The sequence below is a fragment of the Tursiops truncatus genome, chromosome 10 (assembly GCF_011762595.2).
Source record: "Tursiops truncatus isolate mTurTru1 chromosome 10, mTurTru1.mat.Y, whole genome shotgun sequence".
NCBI lineage: Eukaryota > Metazoa > Chordata > Mammalia > Artiodactyla > Delphinidae > Tursiops > Tursiops truncatus.
The window spans coordinates 382,781-403,091 of NC_047043.1; the positions used below are offsets into that span (position 1 = coordinate 382,781).

The following is a 20,311-nucleotide window of genomic DNA, read 5'->3' on the forward strand; positions in this document are numbered from 1 at the left end:
CTCAAGTATGCAGCTGCCTTAAAGTTGTTTTGGAAAAAGGTAAGGCACAAATAAATAGACAGCAGCTCGGTATCTGTCACTCTAGTAGCTGATGTTATCTGCATTGACGATGGCACGTACTTGAAGATGCTTTTTCAGGTTTTGGTCAATGACAATCTTGGTTACTGCTGCAGCATTTTTCTATCTTTGATGATGCTATTTATATTCTGGCCTCCTTTATGGTAACAAATTTTACTTTTTAAGAAGTACACTGGCTTGCTTTCAAATGATGAGTTCTCATAAATAAAATGCAAACAGAAAGAGAACATTCATTTTCAATGTTTTTATTTCCCTTTATGTTCATTAAATCACTACTATTTAGAAATAAATACTAAAATACAACTTACTGCCTTGTTCTGTGAAACCAGGTCCAAGAACTGTATCAAAGCGTGTTATGAAGTCCATAAATAGTTTTGGGTAGTAGGACAAAACTTACTGTTCAGAACATTCTCCAGTTTCTGCGTCATGGATCCTTCAACTTTTTCCGTTCCATCCGCTTCTAGTTTCTGATGGATGGCTAGAAAAAAGGATCTAGTTAAAATATAGGCTATTTTAATGGGTGGGAAAACATTACGTCAAAATGACATTTTTAAACAGCATAAAAAATGGTCATATTTTCAGTGCTAGAAAGAAGCACAAACACAAAAACTCTGCACAAACTCTGCAAAGTAACCAGCAGACACCAGTATTAAGTCATGGTAGTTTAATGCTATTAAAATAGTACATAATACACATACTTAATCATCTGATCACCAAGGCTGAGTGGTAAAGACGGTTGAATTAAAAACGAAAAAGTGAGGCTTAAATAACTAATATCTTTGATATCTGGCCATAAGAAAGTCATTCTATTTCTCAGTTTTACCAACTACAAAATAGAAATACTACTATTTGATATCTATCAACCTCAAAATATTTAATTTCAGCCTTGGGATTTAACATGGCAAAATACATATTATACATATTCTATTTAGTCTGTAATTATTTCCCTGGAGGTTCTCAAGAAATATCTAGTAACATCTACCAGTACGTCAATTTGTGGATGTACGAACTACACTGGAGTTGTTTGCTAACACTGACGCACATCTGAATGACTCTGATAAAGAGTATTAGGAAAGCGTTAATTTATATTTAAAAACTTTTACCTACTGAAGAGGAGGCTTTAAACAGCAGATCAGGCTTGCTCAGGTGACTCATTAAGAAAAATTTCAAAACAAATCTCCAAATACAATTGCAAATGCAAAACTGTGACACAGTAAAAGTAATAAAAATAGCAAGGCACATATTATCGAGACATGACCATAAGCAGAGCACCATGATAAGTTTCTAACGCACGACGCACATCTGGTAAGAAGCCAATGATGAGCTTCTAATGTTATTTCTATTTCATAGATGGGAAAACCACAGCTCAGTAAAATTAAATAAGTTGACCAAGGTCACAAAGCCAAACCCCAAATTTGAGCTCAAGCGGTATGATCCCAGGACCAGAAGCTTCACCACATCCTGCCCACACTGCATGGACAGGTGACCCAAACCCCCTCAGCCTTTGTTTCCACATCTGTAAACTGGGAACAACAGAACTACTATGTCAGTGGGGAACTGCATTCAGTTGCAAATACAAGACTTCTTTCCAAAATAACAGCTGCTGAGACAGCCAGGATTCTATGCCTTTCCCGGACATGCTCCAGCACACACTCCGCTGCAGGACAGCTCACTCCCCAGCATCCCGGCAGGACTCCAGGGCAGCAGCACTCCAGGACATGAGCTCTTCTCTAACATTCAAACTCCTCCTTAGAAGGAACTGACAGGTTCTGCCTCAACCCACCAGTCAGGAGTGGCAGATTTACAGGGGAAAAAAGTCTGTCTAAGCAAAACTGATGGGAAAAAAAAAAAAAAAAAAAAAACCTGATGTGTGTTTCTTTAATCAATTACAATTTAGTTGGTTTCCCTTGACTCACTGGTTAGGGAATTCTGGGTCAAATGAGCTTTGAACATCGACGACTTCTTTTAATTAGTTTCTACTCTTAATCTTGTCCTTTTTTATACTTTTTTGTAAAACAACCTCAAATTTTGCATGAAACTCTAAAAATATATTACTTCTCTGTTGAAAAAAACACATTCATAGGAAGAAAAATATATGTATTTGGGGGGAAAAACCAACTACTGCATTTTTAATTGTCTTGGTTGATTCAGGAATGAAAAGTTATTCATCTAATATTTTAAATTTGGATTATGTGATGACATAAAACATTTCCACATACCTTGAACTGATTAAGTTAAATGGAAAAGAACTTTCCTATCTTTAAGGAATGGAGATAAAAAAGCCCAAATATTAAAAAGCGAAACTAGAAGGACGCCTATGTTTCAAACAAGCACATCTGTTCGCACTGCTCCTGAGCAAAGGCTGCTGTGTTTCTGACAGTCCTGGCTGGAAGGGAGCCAGTGGCCACGTGGCATGTTATTAGGTGGTCATCGCTCCCGGTCTATCGGTGGCAGTTAAAAGGTTACACCTGAGAGCTTCCGCTCGAATGCTGCTTCTAAGTCAGAGTCTGCGCTAAATGAGTCCCCAGCCACATTCTCTGCTACTGACAGGCCCCTCGCCACTCCACAGGTCCAGGCTGCTGCATGGCTCACAGCCCTGTTCTGCCACAAAGCGGCTTCCTGGGCCCATCTCCACACAGCAGACCCGTCAGGCTGTCAGCCAGCATGAGGACCCAGAGACACTAGGATCTGATAAAGGCAATCCTATTTTCCAGAAAACTAATGCAAATAACCCAAGGTCTGGGTCACTTGACCTTTTATTTTCTCTGAAAACATTTTTAAATAGTATAACTCAATAAGCAACTTGGGGGCTTCCCTGGTGGCGCAGTGGTTAAGAATCCACCTGCCAATGCAGGGGACACGGGTTCGAGCCCTGGTCCGGGAAGATCCCACATGCCACGGAGCAACTAAGCCCTTGCGCCACAACTACTGAGCCTGCGCTCTAGAGCCCGCGAGCCACAACTACTGAGCCCTCACGCCACAACTACTGAAGTCCGTGTGCCTAGAGCCTGTGCTCCGCAACAAGAGAAGCCACCGCGATGAAATGCCCGTGCACCGCAAAGAAGAGTAGCTCCCGCTCACCACAACGAGAAAGCCCGCACTCCGCAACAAAGACCCAACGCAGCCAAAAATAAAGTAATTAATTTAAAAAAATTGTGACCTTGATAAGCAGGAAAACCTCAAGAAAAAAAAAAAAAACTCAGTCCACAGTCACAGGCTTGTTACAGTTGCTCATGTATTAAAACTTAAATATGTGAAGCAGCTGAACACCATAAATCTATATTTGGGAAACAAAAAAGTGTATGTGCAAGTTCTACTCAAAGAAAAATCAGTTACTGGAAGATTGCCTACTGATTCAAAGAAATGATTTGTTTTATTGAACTCTGACAGAAGAATGCAGACATCGAATTTTCTAATTTCAATTTAAGAATTCATAATATTTATGTAAGCATTTACATAACGCCCTTATTAGGTGAGCACTAAGGAAAGGCATGAGTGCAGGTGGAGTCCCTCGGGAGTGTCAGGCACACGGCCATCCACAGCTAGCTGCAGGCTCTAACCACTGAATGCTGTGACCGGCCCGGGTGCGGCAGGCATTTCAGGCTACACCAGAGACTGGCAAACTACTTTTGTAAGAAACACACTGTAAATACTGAGGGCTTTGGGGGCCACAGGGGGCCTCTAGCACACATTCTTCTCCCTTGTTTTCTTAAACAACTCTTGAAAAACAGGCATGTTCAGCTCCTGACGTGTACAAAGACAGGTGTGGCCCAACTTGGTCGAGTTGCCGACCTCTGAGGATAATACTAAGATAGGACAGTAGGCAGGGTTAGGTTGAGATGTATTAATAACTCAGATTTATATAGAACTTTTCAAACATTTAGTTCTCTACTTCTTACTCTACCAAATTTTTATCAGAGTGGCTAAATCATACATAAATCACATCTAAATTGGTTGGGTACTCTATGAATTCTTTCCTTCCTCAGTTATACTGAAAACAATAACAACATAATTCCCACTACTCCTTCGAAGACTGGCAGGTACAAAGGAGCCCACTTAGAAAAGTGGGTCCTGGATAAGCGCATGCCAAGGTTATCTGCACCCCTCAACAGAGTGGCACCCGCTCCTGGAGCAGCAGCAACGCACGGACGGAGGGAGGGCCACGCGCGTTCTGAGCAGTACGCGCTGCCACTCTGCCTGGGCCTCCTCCCTCGGCGACCCCTCACCTAGCGTATATGGTAAAGAAGGCCAGGCCCACAGCTGTTCTCACAAGGAGCAGCTGATGGGGCTGGACCTGCCACTAAAACAAATGATTGGCCAGGTGAGGGTCAGAGGGACTGAGGAACAGCCGGCCTTTCCTGTAAGGAGGCCCCACAGGCACCACCGCAACGGGGGAGAACCTGGGCTTCAAGGCTTTGAGGCCTGGAAGGGAACAGCAGGGTGACAGCCACGGGAAAGGGAAGTACGCTACTGGGAATATTTTTGCAGGATATGGTAAAGAAAAAACTATAATAATGAACACACCGAGGTTAACATTGGCAGATTAGTTATGCCAGACACACTTCTTGCCAAATTCTAATTAAAATACTCATGGTACACAAAGGAATAAAGAAAACAGCATAAAACCTTAAAGGTAAATAAAAGCCATACGAGAAGGTAATTGCTGCCAACTGTACACTGACTGGGATGCACTGAAAAGAATCCTTGGACTGTGTATGAAAAAAGTCCACTACAGTCAAGAGAAGAACACGGCTGATATCAAAAGGGCAGAGAAAGGTATTTATCCAGCTAACTCTGTAACACAGGGTGGCCCAGACATGACACACCTGCAGACTTTTTCCCAAGTCTTCAAGACTACAGAGTCTCCCCTACTGTTCTCACCTCCAACACCCCTTTAAGGAAAGGACTGTTTAAGAACACCATTTCCCAGCACCCAGCACGCAGGAGAGGGAGGGAAATTAGCAGAGGGCTCCTCCCCTGGGCACCGTGCAGGGAAGCAGCAGGGGAAGAAGCCTCTCAGAGACACCCCAGGGAGTGACAGCTGACCGAGCGAAAGAAAAGTGTCAGAGCCTGCAGGTGTGAGTCTATAGGCTCTAAAAGCTCATCAAGTGTTGGGTAAAATGAATAAAAACAAGACCTACATTCCAATATACCCTGAAAAGGTGTTTTGGGTTTTTTTTTTAAATAATTTAAGGCTAAACAAATATATCTTAAGCATTTAGGCAGAGAGAAAAATAAACAAGTCACCTACAAGTAATAAAGAATTACTCTGGCTCAGGATTTCCTCTCTGTGACACTAAAAGACCCTGAATCAATGTTTTAAAAGTCATTCTCTTATGGCCAAGAGACCATGCTTTGTATGAAAGCAAGAGACACTTCTGCATGCAGGAATTCAACAGATAACGCACAAGAGTTACAAAACAAAAAATCCGAAGAGGAAAGATGACACATACACAACTGGCAACAAACAGTAAAGCCAATGAAATGTATGTGTATAAATGGTAAATTTTAAGTAACTGTGGTAAATATGAAATTAAATGCAAAAGACAAGAATAAATCTAGAAACAGAATCACAAAATAGAAAAGGTAAAAAAAAAAGCAGCTAGGTCTATGACTTCAGATTAAATTAAGACCAGAAAAAAGGAAAGCACATGAGGAATGCAGATGTGACAAACTGTTGTCATGCACATCAGGAGTCAGAGACAACCTGTAACAAAATGTAAGACCATTTCTTCCAAATCTGCAAACAATATGGTCCATATAGCAGAGGTAAAAATGAAAAAAAAAAATTATAGAACAAAAGGACAGAAGTTTCACTTATGATAAATGTACATGGCTTAAATTCTTCTATGAAAAGGCAGAACCTCTCAGAACGGCATAAAAGAATATAAATCCTACCATTTCTTGCTTATAAGAGAGAAACAAAATCAAAATTTCTCAAGGTTAAAAGGAACTTAATGCATAATATCATCAAGCAAATGCATACAAAAAGAAGGGTATGGAATGTTAATCCTGTACAGTAAAGAATTTAATCTCGCCCAAAGAGGGGGTTGGCCTTTGCCCTCGGCTGCTGGAAGGTCACCTCTAAGCTCTTCAAGCATCTTCTGTGATGGGGCTGCACCACACAGTCTGACAACGTGGTTTATGGTAAGGGCTTTGGTCACTTGGCATTGGCTCGATCTGCAGAGGGACTGGAGATGGAGGTCAGCTGTTGGGAGTCAGCTCGTGTCTATGTGACAGAGTCCCGATAAAAACTCCAGACCCAGGCTTGGGTGCAACACTCCACGCCACCATCTCCCATCACTATCAGGAGGGTCGGTGCCACATGACTCCACCCGAGAGGACAACCAGGGCTCCCTGTGGGTGGGACTGCCTGGCCCCACCCCAGGTGCCCTTCCCCAGGCTGAGCTAAGTTGTCTCCCTTCGCTATAATAAACCACAACTGTGAGTACACAACTGTTGAGTTCTTCCCGCTGATCACCAAACCTGCGGTAGTCCTGGGAAGTGCCCCAATTTTGCAGCTATTATTATTACCTTACAGTGTAATATAGTATCAAGAGAATCCAAGCATCAAAAGTTACAAAGGAAACATGTTTTACATACAAAGAAAAACTGACAGAATCAAAATTAAAGAGGGAGATTTGTCTGGCATGTTTATTATAAATAACCTAGACTTAAATAACATAAGTAATTAATCAGGCACTGATAATAATACACCAATCAGTGTGCCCTGAAGAGAACAGGCAGTTGCAGAAAACTGGTATCTATCAAGAAACACATTTTCTTTTCATAATATAGTTAGACTAGAAACTAACTTTAAAAAACAAAAATCCACTACAAACTACTAGATCAAAGAGGAAAATTTCAAATTTTAAAAACACAGAAAAGGCATAACTGAAGAATCAACGTAAACAAAGAAGTAGGACACACGCGTGAATGAAACTGGCAACAAGGGCCTATTACAATGAATTTTTAATGACTTTTCAATTATAATGTAATTCTAAAAGGCATGAAAATCTTAATGAAATAGAGAACTTCAGGAGAAAGCCAAACCAAAATCCACAAAACACAAAAAGCAGAGATTTCAAAAGTGTATCTATATACACACTGCCAGTGTCTATATATACACCCCAGGGTCTCTCTCCAGTTAGAATAGACACTAACGTCTCCTGATGGGATAAGATCGGAAGCACACACTACCACATGTAGCCACAAGGGTCAAAACTGAATCCTAACTGGTATCCAATCAGGTAAGTCCCAGCAATACAATGGCGAGTAAAATAAGCTAATGGCACCATGAGGAAGTAATGAGTCAAATCCAGAATATGGGATATCCTACAGGACAAACAGCCTCATGTCTTCAACAAATCAATAGCATGAGAAAAACGAAGACGGGTAGCGAAGGTGAAAGGACTGTTCTAGTTTGAAAGAGCCTTAAGAGACTGAAAAACAAACAAACAAACAAACAAATGAACTGTCTGGGTCTTATGTGGATCTTGGTTTGGACAAACCAAGTAAGTGTAACTGGGGAAATTTGAATTTGGGGCCTTGAATGATACTGAAGGATTACTGGAACTTTCTGAGCTGTGGTCACGCGGCTGTGGTCGAGTACGTAACATCCTTATCAGGGGACTCACACTGAAGTGCACAGGAGAGAAAGGTCGGGCTGCCTGAGATCAGCAAAACACAAACCAGCCAACCTCAAAACCTGCGATGAGGCAAGTATGGAAAACTATGACCTGTTAAATCTAGGTGATAGGTACATACGGAAGTGATGGTACTATTCTCTCTACTCTTAGCATGCTTGAAATTTTTCATAATAGGAAAGTAAAGCTAATTACCTGAGCAGACAGTTTATTAGCTCTTTCAATGTATCAATGCTCTCAAATTTCAAATAATTCCTAATCTACATAACCCACTTCACAGTACGAACATATACTCGTACAGATCCACATGATTCTGTGTAACAGTAGCACCAAAACCTGACCGAAAAAGCATTTTTTAAAACTACAGTTCAATTTCAATTAAGACTACAGTTGAAAAAATTTTTAAAGAGCTACTAATAAAACAAATCAAATGCTAAAGTATAGTAAAATAATTACTCAGAGGAGCCACCTAACGTATAAAAGATTTCTAGCACACACAACTATATACACAATATAATTCCAATTTTTTAATAGGCACTCATATAAGCTGAGGGGAAAAAAGACCAAAAGGAAATACATCAAAATGTTACTGTGATTATCCCTACAGTAGAGTTGTAAGTCATTCTTGATTATTTGTCTGTTTAATATTTTTTGTAATGTACATTTACATCAAAAAATAGAAAAGCTAGATATATGTATGTTTAAAATTTTCTAATTTACCATTAAAATCATTTTCTATATGCCACAGAGTCACTCGCTTATTGGTAGTTGGTCAGCATTATCATCTTTGCTAAACTTTAAATTACCAGTATACTTCTAGGACAAATGTCTAATAAGTGAGACTAAATTTAATGCACCAAATAAAATCTCTTGAAATCTGCCAGGAGTGAAGCCATTTACATAAGTAAAACCATAAATAAATGAATACAAGTATACATGTGTTTACAAATACATATGTTAAAAAAAAAAGGGTGGAGGGCTTCCCTGGTGGCACTAGTGGTTGAGAGTCCGCCTGCCGATGCAGGGGACTCGGGTTCATGCCCCAGTCCGGGAAGATCCCACATGCCGTGGAGCGGCTGGGCCCGTGAGCCATGGCCGCTGAGCCTGCGCGTCCGGAACCTGTGCTCCGCAATGGGAGAGGCCACAACAGTGAGAGGCCCACGTACCGCAAAAAAAAAAAAGAAAAAAAAGGATGGAGAGAAAAGTCAAGCATGTTTTTGCTAAGGAAATATTGTAATTACAATAGTTATGAGAATTGCTAATCACATATGGCAAATTATCATGTGCACAGCTACCAGGCATATCGATAACTTCGTTCAACTCGAGAACACTAAACTCAGTTCATTTATGCTCAAGTTTCTGCTGCTGACATAGCACCACTGACAACTTAGAATATCAATAAGCACAAAGAAAGCAGCACAGCACACCATCAAAAAACGCAGGGCACAGAGACTTTATCAAAGTTTACCTGACTTCTCAGCTCCCTCCCAGGCATTCACAACTCACTCCTTCAAAGACCTAACTTCTACGTGCAGAGAGCTGTACCAGATGCACATTTAACTTGTCAAAAGGCAACCAAGCGTGTCTGGCCCAGGAGGAGAAGCGTTTTAAAAAAGCTAATAGGACGTCCGAACTTTAACAATACAAATTAATTTAAAAAACTAAGTCTTTCTGAACTGAGGAAGGTGTGGCCTCTTAGTCTACAGTTTGGGTTATAGGTATTTAGCTATACAGGTACTTAGTTATAGGTGTCTTTGTTTTTAAAAAGAATTGGGCTAACTTTTTTTTTAATATATCTTACTTTTTACTAGATAAACAATAATTTGATTTTTATTAATTAAAGGTAGTTAAAAAGAAAAAAATAAAATAACCTATCCAACATCTTCCCTTGAAATGTCTAAAGCCATACCATTTCTATTAAATACCATTTCCTTCACATGTAAGGATGAGTATGTGGGTGAGGGAGTTAGCTACCGTGCGGGGCTGGTGGGGCGATGGCTACAAAGAAAGGACACGTTATCACCAGTTCTTCCCAGACCAAACACACAATGGGTCACATCTACAGAATTAGTCCCATGTGCAAGATACTGATGGCTGTACAAGGATTTTTAAAATTCTAGAATTCTACCCTTGGGATTTAACTCCTTATCGTCCCTGGACACCAGACACTGCGGGGAGGCAAAGTGGTCTCCTACTTCACACGTGTCTGATGGGTGAGCAAAGCCTCAGGGACAAATACTTAAGGTACCAAGCCTTCAAAGAGATTCCAGCCCGGCCGCAAAGACTGACTGGTGGCCACTGCAGAGCTCCGCTCCCAGGGACACAGCCTCAGCATCACAGCCTGCAAACACTCCGTACGTGCAGGGCCTGGTGTCCGCGGGGAAGCCCCAGCAGATGGCTGGGGGTCACCTTACCTGAGAGGGCGTCCTGTGCCTCAAAGAAAGTACTGAGTCCCCCTTTCACGCACGCCAGGCTGCCCTCGCTCTTCTTGTTAGCCTGTCTCTTCAGGTGGGTGACGGCCATTTTGAGCTGTTCAAAACTGAAGTGAAATGAAGAAGCCACAAGAAGATGATGCATCAAGTGTGAAATACTGAAGCCTACCCTGGAAGGATACAGACTGATACAGTATGTAATCAGATGAAACCAAGCTTTCAAATGCTTACCTAGATCTAAACCTTTACATGTTATGAACACCAAAGTTACAGCAGCTATACAAGGAGATCTGTAGCCCTCATATGTCAGAACCCTGGGAAGTAAATACACATGGAGACATTCTTATAATCGACCCAAATCACACACAGGATTTGCCAGGTAAGGAGTTTTGAAGAGCGTCTCCCAGATGTGGAGACCTGGACCATGCAGTGCTGGGTGACAGGACTAAGAAGGACCCCCTGGACGTCCACTGCTATGCTCTGGACACAAGCTGCGCACGCTGTCCTCTTCAGCCCATCATGACCAGGCCCCGCCATTAACAGTGAAATTACAGAAAACCTGGGGGTCAACTCAAAATTTAAATAACTAAACAGATCACACTATTTCATCTTTATATCTCAGGCAGAGAAAAAACAGTCAGATCTCTGTATTTTAGAAGTTTTATTTCCACCTGAGCTAAGAAAATCTGGCTATATAAAATGTTAACTATATTCTTGAATGCCAAGATGGCCCTACACAGAGAACAGAGATCAATCCTGACATGGTGACAGAAAAGCACATCTATAATGTGAACTCAGAACCATCTTCCACAAAGAAAGTGACAGGCATTTGCTCTAAAAATTTATCAGGCCAAATTTACTCTAGGTATATACCAACTTTTCCTGTTTTCTATAATGGTTTTCATCCCAATAGGTGAGGGAAGGATTTCGCCTAAGGTATATTTTAACAAGTTGGCTTTTCAAGAATACAAATTTTAAACACTAAGCCACTGATTTATTAAAACATTTTTACTAAATATAACTGTTTTAAGCCAGTCTTGCGAAAAAGTTACAGATCTGCTCTTGTACAGAGGGTGGGTAAACTATACGTAGCAGATACAAAGGAGGACTTTAATTGGATATATGACCCTTGTTTATTTTTTGGCTAATTTTAAGCCAAGTCTTTGCGAAATGATAAATAACTCATCTTCCTTTGCTCTCTGGTCAGGGAAGGAGGTGTGTTCCTCGTTTTAAAGCAGCACTCGAGAATTCTGTTACTTGAGTAGGGAGGGGGATCACATTCAGACACAGGACACAGCTGAGACTCCAAAGTTTTAATGGGTGGCATAAATAACGAAACATATAGAAAGAACATGATAGTAGGAAATAGGGGTCCTCTTGATTAATGATCCCATTTTATAAATAAGGAAACAGATACTCTGAGATGTTCACAAGCTCACCCGAGGTCAAAGGGCTGCTAAGCAGCAAAGCCAGAGGGAAACCCGCGTTACCTGAAGTCTGATGAGCTGCACCCCGTGAAACCACACAACACAGCCCAGCACCCACTAACCTGGTGTTGGAGTGGTTCTCTATGAGGTACCAGGCAGCCGAAAAGTTCTCACTTGTAAAATCAGCACTCATTCCAGGGAACAGCATTTCTAAGTCCTTCTGGGGAAATTTACCTCTGAGGGAGGAAAAGGTTTAAGATATATTTTGAGTGCTATTACTACAAAGATGTAACCAACAGTAATAAACGTGAATACAAACCATTACAATGATACATGATACATCATGGAGCCTACGTTTGCATGTGTAAAAAAATATACTTCCTACACCTCAGCTAACTTAACATATAAACTTTGACTGTATATGTAAGATAGGAAATTAGTTAAAATACAGAAATTACATCAAAAAAAGAATATAAGATTTTTTTTTCCTTTTTTTTTTTTTTTGCGGTACGCGGGCCCCTCACTGTTGTGGCCTCTCCCGTTGTGGAGCGCAGGCTCAGCTGCCATGGCTCACGGGCCCAGCCGCTCTGCGGCATGTGGGATCTTCCCGGACCGGGGCACGAACCCGTGTCCCCTGCATCGGCAGGCGGACTCTCAACCACTGCGCCACCAGAGAAGCCCGAATATAAGATTTAAAGAGGCTGAGTTGATACTTCATGAAATCTATCCAAACATGAAATCATTTCCTACTCAGTAGATAAAAATCAAAATTTGGGTACACTGAAATTAAAAACAGTAAATCAACTTGTTACAATGGTTTTTGTTCAAGACCTATATGAAAGTTGTTTTAAGACACACTGATGCCTGATGACCCCTACTGATAAAATCAGATCTATATAGTATCCATGTTTCTATGCCCACGTCTAGATCAATTTCAAGAAAAGCTTACACTACCTGACACTCCCTTATCTGTAGCTCACTTTCTTGCCCACATTTTTAAGGTCAACTTCTCGATCAGTTCATTTATCTATTCATTCAAACACGAATTAAGTACCTACCACAGGTGTCAGGCTCCACACTGGAGGTGAGCAGGTTGTGTCTGAGAGCAAACAGAACTGGGCAGGACCCGGCCCACTGAGGGCTTGTGAGCGAGCAGCCCTTACAGTGCCCACGCTCCGCCTGCAGAATGAAGTCCAAGCTCTGCGGTCAAGTCCCTCCACTTCCCAAACCTGCTTCTCTCTCAGGACTCATTTCTGCTACCCTAATCCTCGAAGCTGAAGCTCCAGCAACTTCAAAGGGATCACAGTTTCCTGCAAACATCCTGGTCGTTTTTACCTCGTTCCCCTCTGACTGAAATTGTTCCCCACCCCCATACGGGACACACAATTATTTTGTCTCTAAAATTTATTCAGTGGGAGAAATTATCCCCAGCCTGGAAGAAAAGGTGTGCAGGTCTGATGACTTCTCTGAGAGTCCCAATGCCACATTATCACAGACACAGCCTCATTTAAGAAGTTAGGCAGCCTTGTCCAAGGGCAACATCCCACCTCCACCCACGAGCACTGCCCGCTGGAGCCCTTCACCTTGCAGGTGACCAGTCCCCTTGGGCACAACTGGCAAAGGCCTGGAGCCCACTCTCTCCAGGGAGAGGGAGGTGCTCACCTGGGCTCGGGGGCCCTGACCGGGTGGCCGGGAAGCCCGTCACACCCTCCAGCAGCCCTCGCCCACCCTCCTCTTCTCTACTGGCTCCTTTGTCCCCATTCTCCCCCAGAGGGCAAGGGACACAAGTCCAAAACACAGCTCTCCACGATCTCCCCTGGAAACCCGGCATCTGGACACGGAGGCTGGCACCTCGGCCAGGAGGTCCCATGTTCCCTCCTGCTACACTTAACCTCTCTCACCACGGAGTTTTCCTTAATTAGGGGAAGAAAAGGTTTAACATGGGAGTAACAGACAAGGTGAGATGAGACTAAGGGAGCCGTGGATACCAAGCTGGCATCACCTGAGTCTTAGTAACCTGGAGACCAAGTCAACCTTAATCTTTCCTCACTGGCTTCAAGAGTGAAGAATAACTGTAGCCTCAATCTTCTTGGGGGATGTGTGTGAGCAGGTGTGCCTCTGAGTGTGTGCTCCATAGGCACGCTGGTCACTGTCACCAGAGTCTTTGAGAGGGAGTTGGAGAACTGCATTTTTTGAAGTTTATTTTGGTTTAGATTCTTCATGCTGGTTTGATACTTTACTTAGTAATAAAATCCTGTCACCTTTGGAAGTTTTTATCATTTTATTTATTTATACTTCATGCCTCCACGCTGGAACTCTGGGGGAATATATCGCTGAGTGGAGATTTAGCTGAGCCCCAGGGAGGCACCCAGGAGCCTTCCGCTCGCTCTGAAAGGCAAGGGTCACGAGCCACAGTTCTACCTTCACCACCGGGAGGTATCTGCCCAGGAGCTGTCTAAGCTGGAAAGGACAGCCTGGTGCACCAGTGGGGCCTCATCAGTGCGAAGAAGGGCATGGCGGTCCACCTACTGCTTTTTCGTCAACGTGGCGCTCCATGCAGTCCTGAAGTTAAATAGTCTTAACAGAATCAAAAGTACCACAGAATCACCTGATACCAACTAAATCCCTGCTATTAACAGTCTTTATAAATTATTCAACTCCATGAAATTCTCACCTAACAAGGGTCAGGTCCACACTCAAGACACTGAAGATACAACTGACAAAAGAGCAGCAGAAAGGGCCTCTGGGAGCCAAACTGAGCTTCTCTCCCTCGCTCGGGCCCTGCAGCTTTACTCTCGTTGGGTGGTTCCTACCCATCATCAAAGCACAACGTGAGAAGAGTAGCTGGAGTTAAGTATGACAGGACAAAAAAGGCTCTGAGACAGTGACAGCAAATAAAGCAAAGAGGCACCAAACGCAGACACGAAACTAAAAAATACAGAAGCTGTATGCCACAGTGAGATGGCTAAGGCCACGCAGTTCCCACAGGTCTGACAGCAAGTACTACTCAATGGGTTTAGTTTTAAAGAAAGAAAAAAACTTTGTCTTCCTGTCTGGCATACTGAGATCAAGGTCCACCCACGTTGTTGCAGATGACAGGACTGTCCTCCTTCTCACGGCTGAGTAACGTTCTTGTGTTCCTGAGTAACAATGCGAGCCTGGGCACCCACACGTACAACTCCTTTAACCCCCTGTCCGTGGATGCACACTTAGGTTGTTTCCATATCTTGGCTATTGTGAATAAAGGTTGTTCCCATATCTTGGCAACTGTAATTAATGCTGCAAGTGAACACGGGGTGCAGATAACTTTGAGATCCTGTTTTCATTTTCTTTGGATAAATACCCAGAAGTGGGACTGCTGGGTCATATGGTAGCTCTATATTTAACTTTTTGAGGCCCTCCCTGCTGTTCTGCACAGTGGCTGCACCAATTTACGTTCCCACCAATAGCGCAGGAGGGTTCCCTTTCCTCCACACCTCTTCCAACACTTGTTATTTGTTGTGAGCCATTCTGCCAGGTGCGAGGGGATCTCACTGTGGCTTTGCTTTGCATTTCCCTGATGGTTAGTGATGCTCAGCACCTCTTCATGTGCGTGTTGGCATTCGTGTGTCTTCTTCGGAAAAACGTCCGGATCCTCTGCCCATTTTTTAATCAGATTGGCTTTTTTTTTTTTTTTTTTGCTATTGAGTTGTAGGCTTCTTTATATATTTTGGATATTAACCACTTGTCAGATGTGCAAATATAAGCCCCTTATCAGATGTGCAAAATATGTGAAATATTTTTTAAAAAGTCAAACTATAGAAATAGAGTAGGAGAGCGGTTGCCTGGAGATGGGGGAATAGGGAGAGGTAGAAACTTTCACTCACGAGATGAATACGGTCTGAGGATCTAATGTGTAATATGTGACTATAGGTGATAACACCATAGAGAGAATAGAACTTATATGTTCCCACCAAGAAAGTAAATATGTGAGGTGATGAATGTGTTAGTTACCTAGATGGTGGGACTCCTTTTACAATGTACACGTAAATCAAATCACTAAGACGTACACTTTAAACATCTTACAAATTTGTCAATTATTTCTCAATAAAGCTATAAAAAAAAGTTAAAAAACAAAAGGTTATATCCTATACTGTTAGGATGCTTAAACTGGTGGTATTGAAAGATAACAAATCCCAACCATCTAGAACTTCCCACACTTAAAACTGATCTGATCCCTAAACCTTAGTAACACCTCACCTGTAATGCCCTATGTTGTTGTTTTCACACATGTACAGGGTCTGCTTCATCACAGGATAAAGGCCTGAAGTCTAGTGTGGGCTCTACGAGAGGACTCTGCTGCCCCGGGAGCCCCTCCCCACACCGTCCTCCGCAGGACTCCATGGGCTCTGCACCCCTGTGCGTCCCTTCAAGCGCAGCCGGGGGGCAGGGGCTGACCCTGAGTGCTGGCATTAGTGTGAGTGGCGACATTTGGAAGGGGCCACGTGAGAGCTGTCCACTGAGATCTGAAGCATTAATCCACCCCACCCACTGCACTTCTTGTACACACAGCTCCTTCACGCACCTGAACGGGTCAAGACTTTGAAAGGTACTGGATCTCTCTTGGTCAGAACACTAAGTCCTAGTTCTCAAACCCTCATAATCACCCCTAAGAATGAGTTTATTTTAGAGTGATTTCTTCCTGAAGACATTCAACTCTTACCAATCTTACTATACATTTAAATTAGAAAAAGAGTGATTAGGAATCAGCCGTACAAGAATAAGACAAGTTACACTAAAGATGACAACACTCTGTCACGGAGTCAGACAGTTCGATCCAAACCACACAAGTGGCCCGCCGTCAGCCCAAGACCCGACGTCCCCTCCCCTTTCGCGGACAGAACCACCTGCAGAGAGAGTGGGGTGTCCACGCCTCACTGAGTACGAACACCAATAATCCTCAGCAGTTGTGCTTATCGTGCTCCCCTTGCTATTGATCGAGTGATTGGATTTTGACCACAATGTCTGAGGAAAGAGCTGCTGGAGCATTTCTGGGAAAGGCCTCCACACTTCTAAGGAGAACTAAGAAAAGACGGTGTCTTTCTGCCCTCAGACTTTACCGAGCTTCGTTATCTCCTGTGTATTATTACAGTTTCTGCAATACTGGATCTTTATTTTAACACTGTTATTTCCTGTGTATTACTGTCGTCGCAACACTAGAAACCTCTAACGCCACTCTACAGTTATGAAGGAGATCAGTGCCACTCAAAGAGCAGCAGAACAGCAAACCCAGGCTCCTTACATCTCAGTGACACTTCTGAGCCACAGACTCAGCCAATCGTGGAGTCCACCATCTCTGGACTTTGTATATTATGAGAAAATAAATATCTTTTTTGCTTAAACCAGAATGAATTTTCGTTTTTGCTACTCACAGCTGAAGGCATCCTGAGTCAAGAGTCTATCCCAAAATAAGATCTTCTTTGCAAACACCTCAAAATGAATGTGAAACAGAAGATCCAGAAAAAAGAGACAACGAACGACAACACGGGAAGCAATGATGCTCTGTGGGGAGTGTACCCACAAAAGCAGAGACGGCCCACGGCAGTAGTTACAAGTTGGCTAGCGTTGTTGGAATAACCTTGAGGAAGGTATTTAACCTCTCTAAGGTTCCATTTATTCATGAGGATAATGGGATCATAGTATCTTCCTCTTAGGAATATTTTGAGGATTAAAGTAGGTAATGCAGTGTGGAAGGCTTAGCAGTTTCTGACATGTGATAAATGCTCAAAAATGTTACCTGCTGTTATTTTTATTCTCTCCACTTGGTTCTCTATATTTAACAGACTCTTCGTAAGAACCATTTTGTTTGATTCTCGTAACAACATGAGTTATGTATTCCCATTTTACAGTCAGGAAACAGCCCCGGAGAGGTTGCATGTAAATAGTCAAGAGCAGGACCCCACACTTCTATTGCCAATTAAAGAACCAGAGAATCTCAGGCATGAAAAAAACCCCACAACTACAAATCCAGAAAGATAGAAACTGAGGGAGACAGTGATTCAGAATGCAGAAAATTGCTAATGGTCTTGGTAACAGCATGAGGAAGGGCAGAAACACTGTGTCAATGGAGCACGAAGTCTGGAGAGTTAAAACTTAAACCTCTGTCCACAATAACTGGATCTTAGGCTCTGACCCTCCAAGTGAAGTGATGGCTTAGCAAGTCAGTAACAGCAAGGTATATTCTGAGTGATTCAAACTAAACCCACTAACTGGAGGATGAAAGCAACACAGAGTCTACCATGTAAACATGGGAAGTGTTTTCATTAAGGAACCAACAGTTTCAGTAGCTGACAAGCTTCATGCCCCTACAGCGCAAGCTCCCCATTAGATGGCAGTGTGAGCTCGGATTACACCTTCCAAAAAGGATTAGCCATGAAGCCCCAGGTACACGGACCTGACTGACCCAGTGGTCAGATGCAAAACAGGAATGCTCTCAACACAGCAGCATTCACTTTCAAGTACGAGAACGACTGGCAGTGATGACCCGCGAGCCAGCAAAACAACAAAAACCCTTCTGAGAGAAAGTCTAACTACCTGCGCAGAGGAGCCTGGGTACGGCTGCATCACTGTGCTCACACCAAGGGGAACACGCTCTCCTGACCTGCAGGTAGAAAGATAGGAGGAAAGGGGGCTCTTCCAAGTGTGTGTCACACTCAATTCTCATAGCTTTCACTCCAGCACCAGTGTTACTCTGCACCTTAAATATTATGAGCTTGTTTTACGTTGTGTGTTTTTTTTTCCTTTTTTGGTCCAGTTTATGGATCTAGGCACTACATCACAGCCCACAAATCTGTTTTCATAACATTTCTGAAAATTTACCCAAGGCTTTTTTCCCTTCCACACTCATACTAAGAATTATTTTGTCACCTTTCCTTGTCTTCTAAATGGAGCAGGAAAACTGGACACCTTTTCTTTGTACTGGAAAGTAAACTGATGAGGAGCAAGTCAGACCTGCATTGTTCATGAAGCCTCTGTGGAAATAAAGATACTAGTGGTGCATCAACTGACTACTCTAGACAGCTCTTCCCAGGCAGTAATTTCACAAAAAGGTTGCAGATCCCATAAGAACAGGAGGGGCAAAGCTCCATTTTAAGGCCCTAACTCCCATGTATGTACTGTCTCCAAAAACATTACTTATAGATATTCTCCTAGTAGGCAAAGAGTACTTTTAAGAAATAAAACAGAGTGAAGGCTTTTACTTATTAATATGAACCTGTTTTTACCTTCTTTTTCAGTTAAGTTTGTCTCCATCATAATTTTAAGCAGTGCAAAGAATGCGTATTTGTGACAGTATAGTAAATCAGAAATACAGACTTTTTACAAGCAAATCCTAGTCTCAGTTCAAAGTGAAGTTATTTTTTTCTGAGCAATTAGTAACATTTTTATAAGTATCAAGGCACCATGTGTGCAGAACATCAGTTAAAACTCTAGGGATATGCAGAACTTCAGCAGACGAAGGAGGCCCATAAACGCCAGGTGTTAAGCCTGTGGGCTGAAAGACGGCAGCGTGCACACCGAGCACACCAATAAAACATTTATTAAACTCTGCCTCACACCAAAGAACAACACTGTATTCGGCTACTCGTGCTTGCTACTCATGGTCACATGAAGTGGCCACAACACTGCAAGGCTCCTCCTGGCTCCACCTTGTGCATTTGACTGTGGGCTGAGCATTGCCATGAACACTCAGCATTGTAATTACCAGGAGCTGATTCCTCTTCCAAAGGCGACCTCACTACTCTAGTCTGGTAATTCATCAGGACCACGGTACTTTATAACAAGCAGTCATAATTCTTCAAACCTTCTCAATTAGTATATTTCAACAAGCAAGTAATTAAATCCTGTTATTCCTTCTCTGATGACATTTTTTTAAAAATTTAAAATAGGTCCTCTCCCGTCTTTTAATTATAAAAGAAACCCCAAATGACATTAAGAAACAGAAATAAGAGACATAGTAAAAGGAAATGCTCTCAGGGATTCTAACCTCAATGTTAACACCATTCTCTACAGGGACCAAAGCTTTTATCTAAAAGATATTAAGAGAGTCAGGGAAATAAAACCCACACCAATATTTTAACATCTGCTTTTCCTTTCCTACTCTCTTTTTCTAAAATAAGGCTTCTCTATCTGAAGTCAGACTTCAATAAAACAAATGCAGTTTTCCTGACAGTATCTTTAAAAGGTGAAAAGGAACCTGGAAAAACATTTTTCTGGCCAAACTATATACTCTTCTTCTTGGTTTCTATACCTTTTCCTACCTTCACCTTCCATTTTCTTGCTTCCTAGTATCTCTATGCACTCTTTTTTTTTTTTTTAAGTGAACGCTGTTGTTGTTTTTTAAATTTATTTATTTTATTTTTGGCTGCACTGGGTCTTCATTGCTGCGCACAGGCTTTTCTCTAGTTGCGGCGAGCGGGGGCTACTGTTCATTGCGGTGCGCATGCTTCTCATCGCGGTGGCTTCTCTTGTTGTGGCTCACGGGCTCTAGCACGCAGGCTCAGTAGTCGTGGCGCACGGGCTTAGTTGCTCTGTGGCATGGGGGATCTTCCTGGACCAGGGCTCGAACCCGTGTCTCCTGCATTGGCAGGCGGATTCTTAACCATTGCGCCACCAAGGAAGCCGTCTATCCACTCTTCCTTTTGACCAGAAAACTTGCGAAAGACTTTAAATGGGCAAAAAGATTCCTGGC

General features: G+C 42.5%; 1 protein-coding gene across 7 annotated transcripts in view; it reads right to left on the reverse strand.

Moving 5' to 3' along the window:
- Window positions 1-20,311, reverse strand: part of EXOC2 (exocyst complex component 2) — a 155,465-nt gene that overhangs the window by 95,249 nt on the left and 39,905 nt on the right. For all 7 annotated transcript variants that reach the window (XM_019944989.3, XM_019944990.3, XM_073810234.1 and 4 more), the window contains exons 5-7: window positions 11,706-11,819; window positions 10,139-10,263; window positions 476-556 (exon numbers count right to left, since the gene is read on the reverse strand). In XM_019944989.3, the coding sequence (XP_019800548.1) occupies window positions 476-556; window positions 10,139-10,263; window positions 11,706-11,819 (320 nt within the window). The remainder of the gene's footprint in view (window positions 1-475; window positions 557-10,138; window positions 10,264-11,705; window positions 11,820-20,311) is intronic.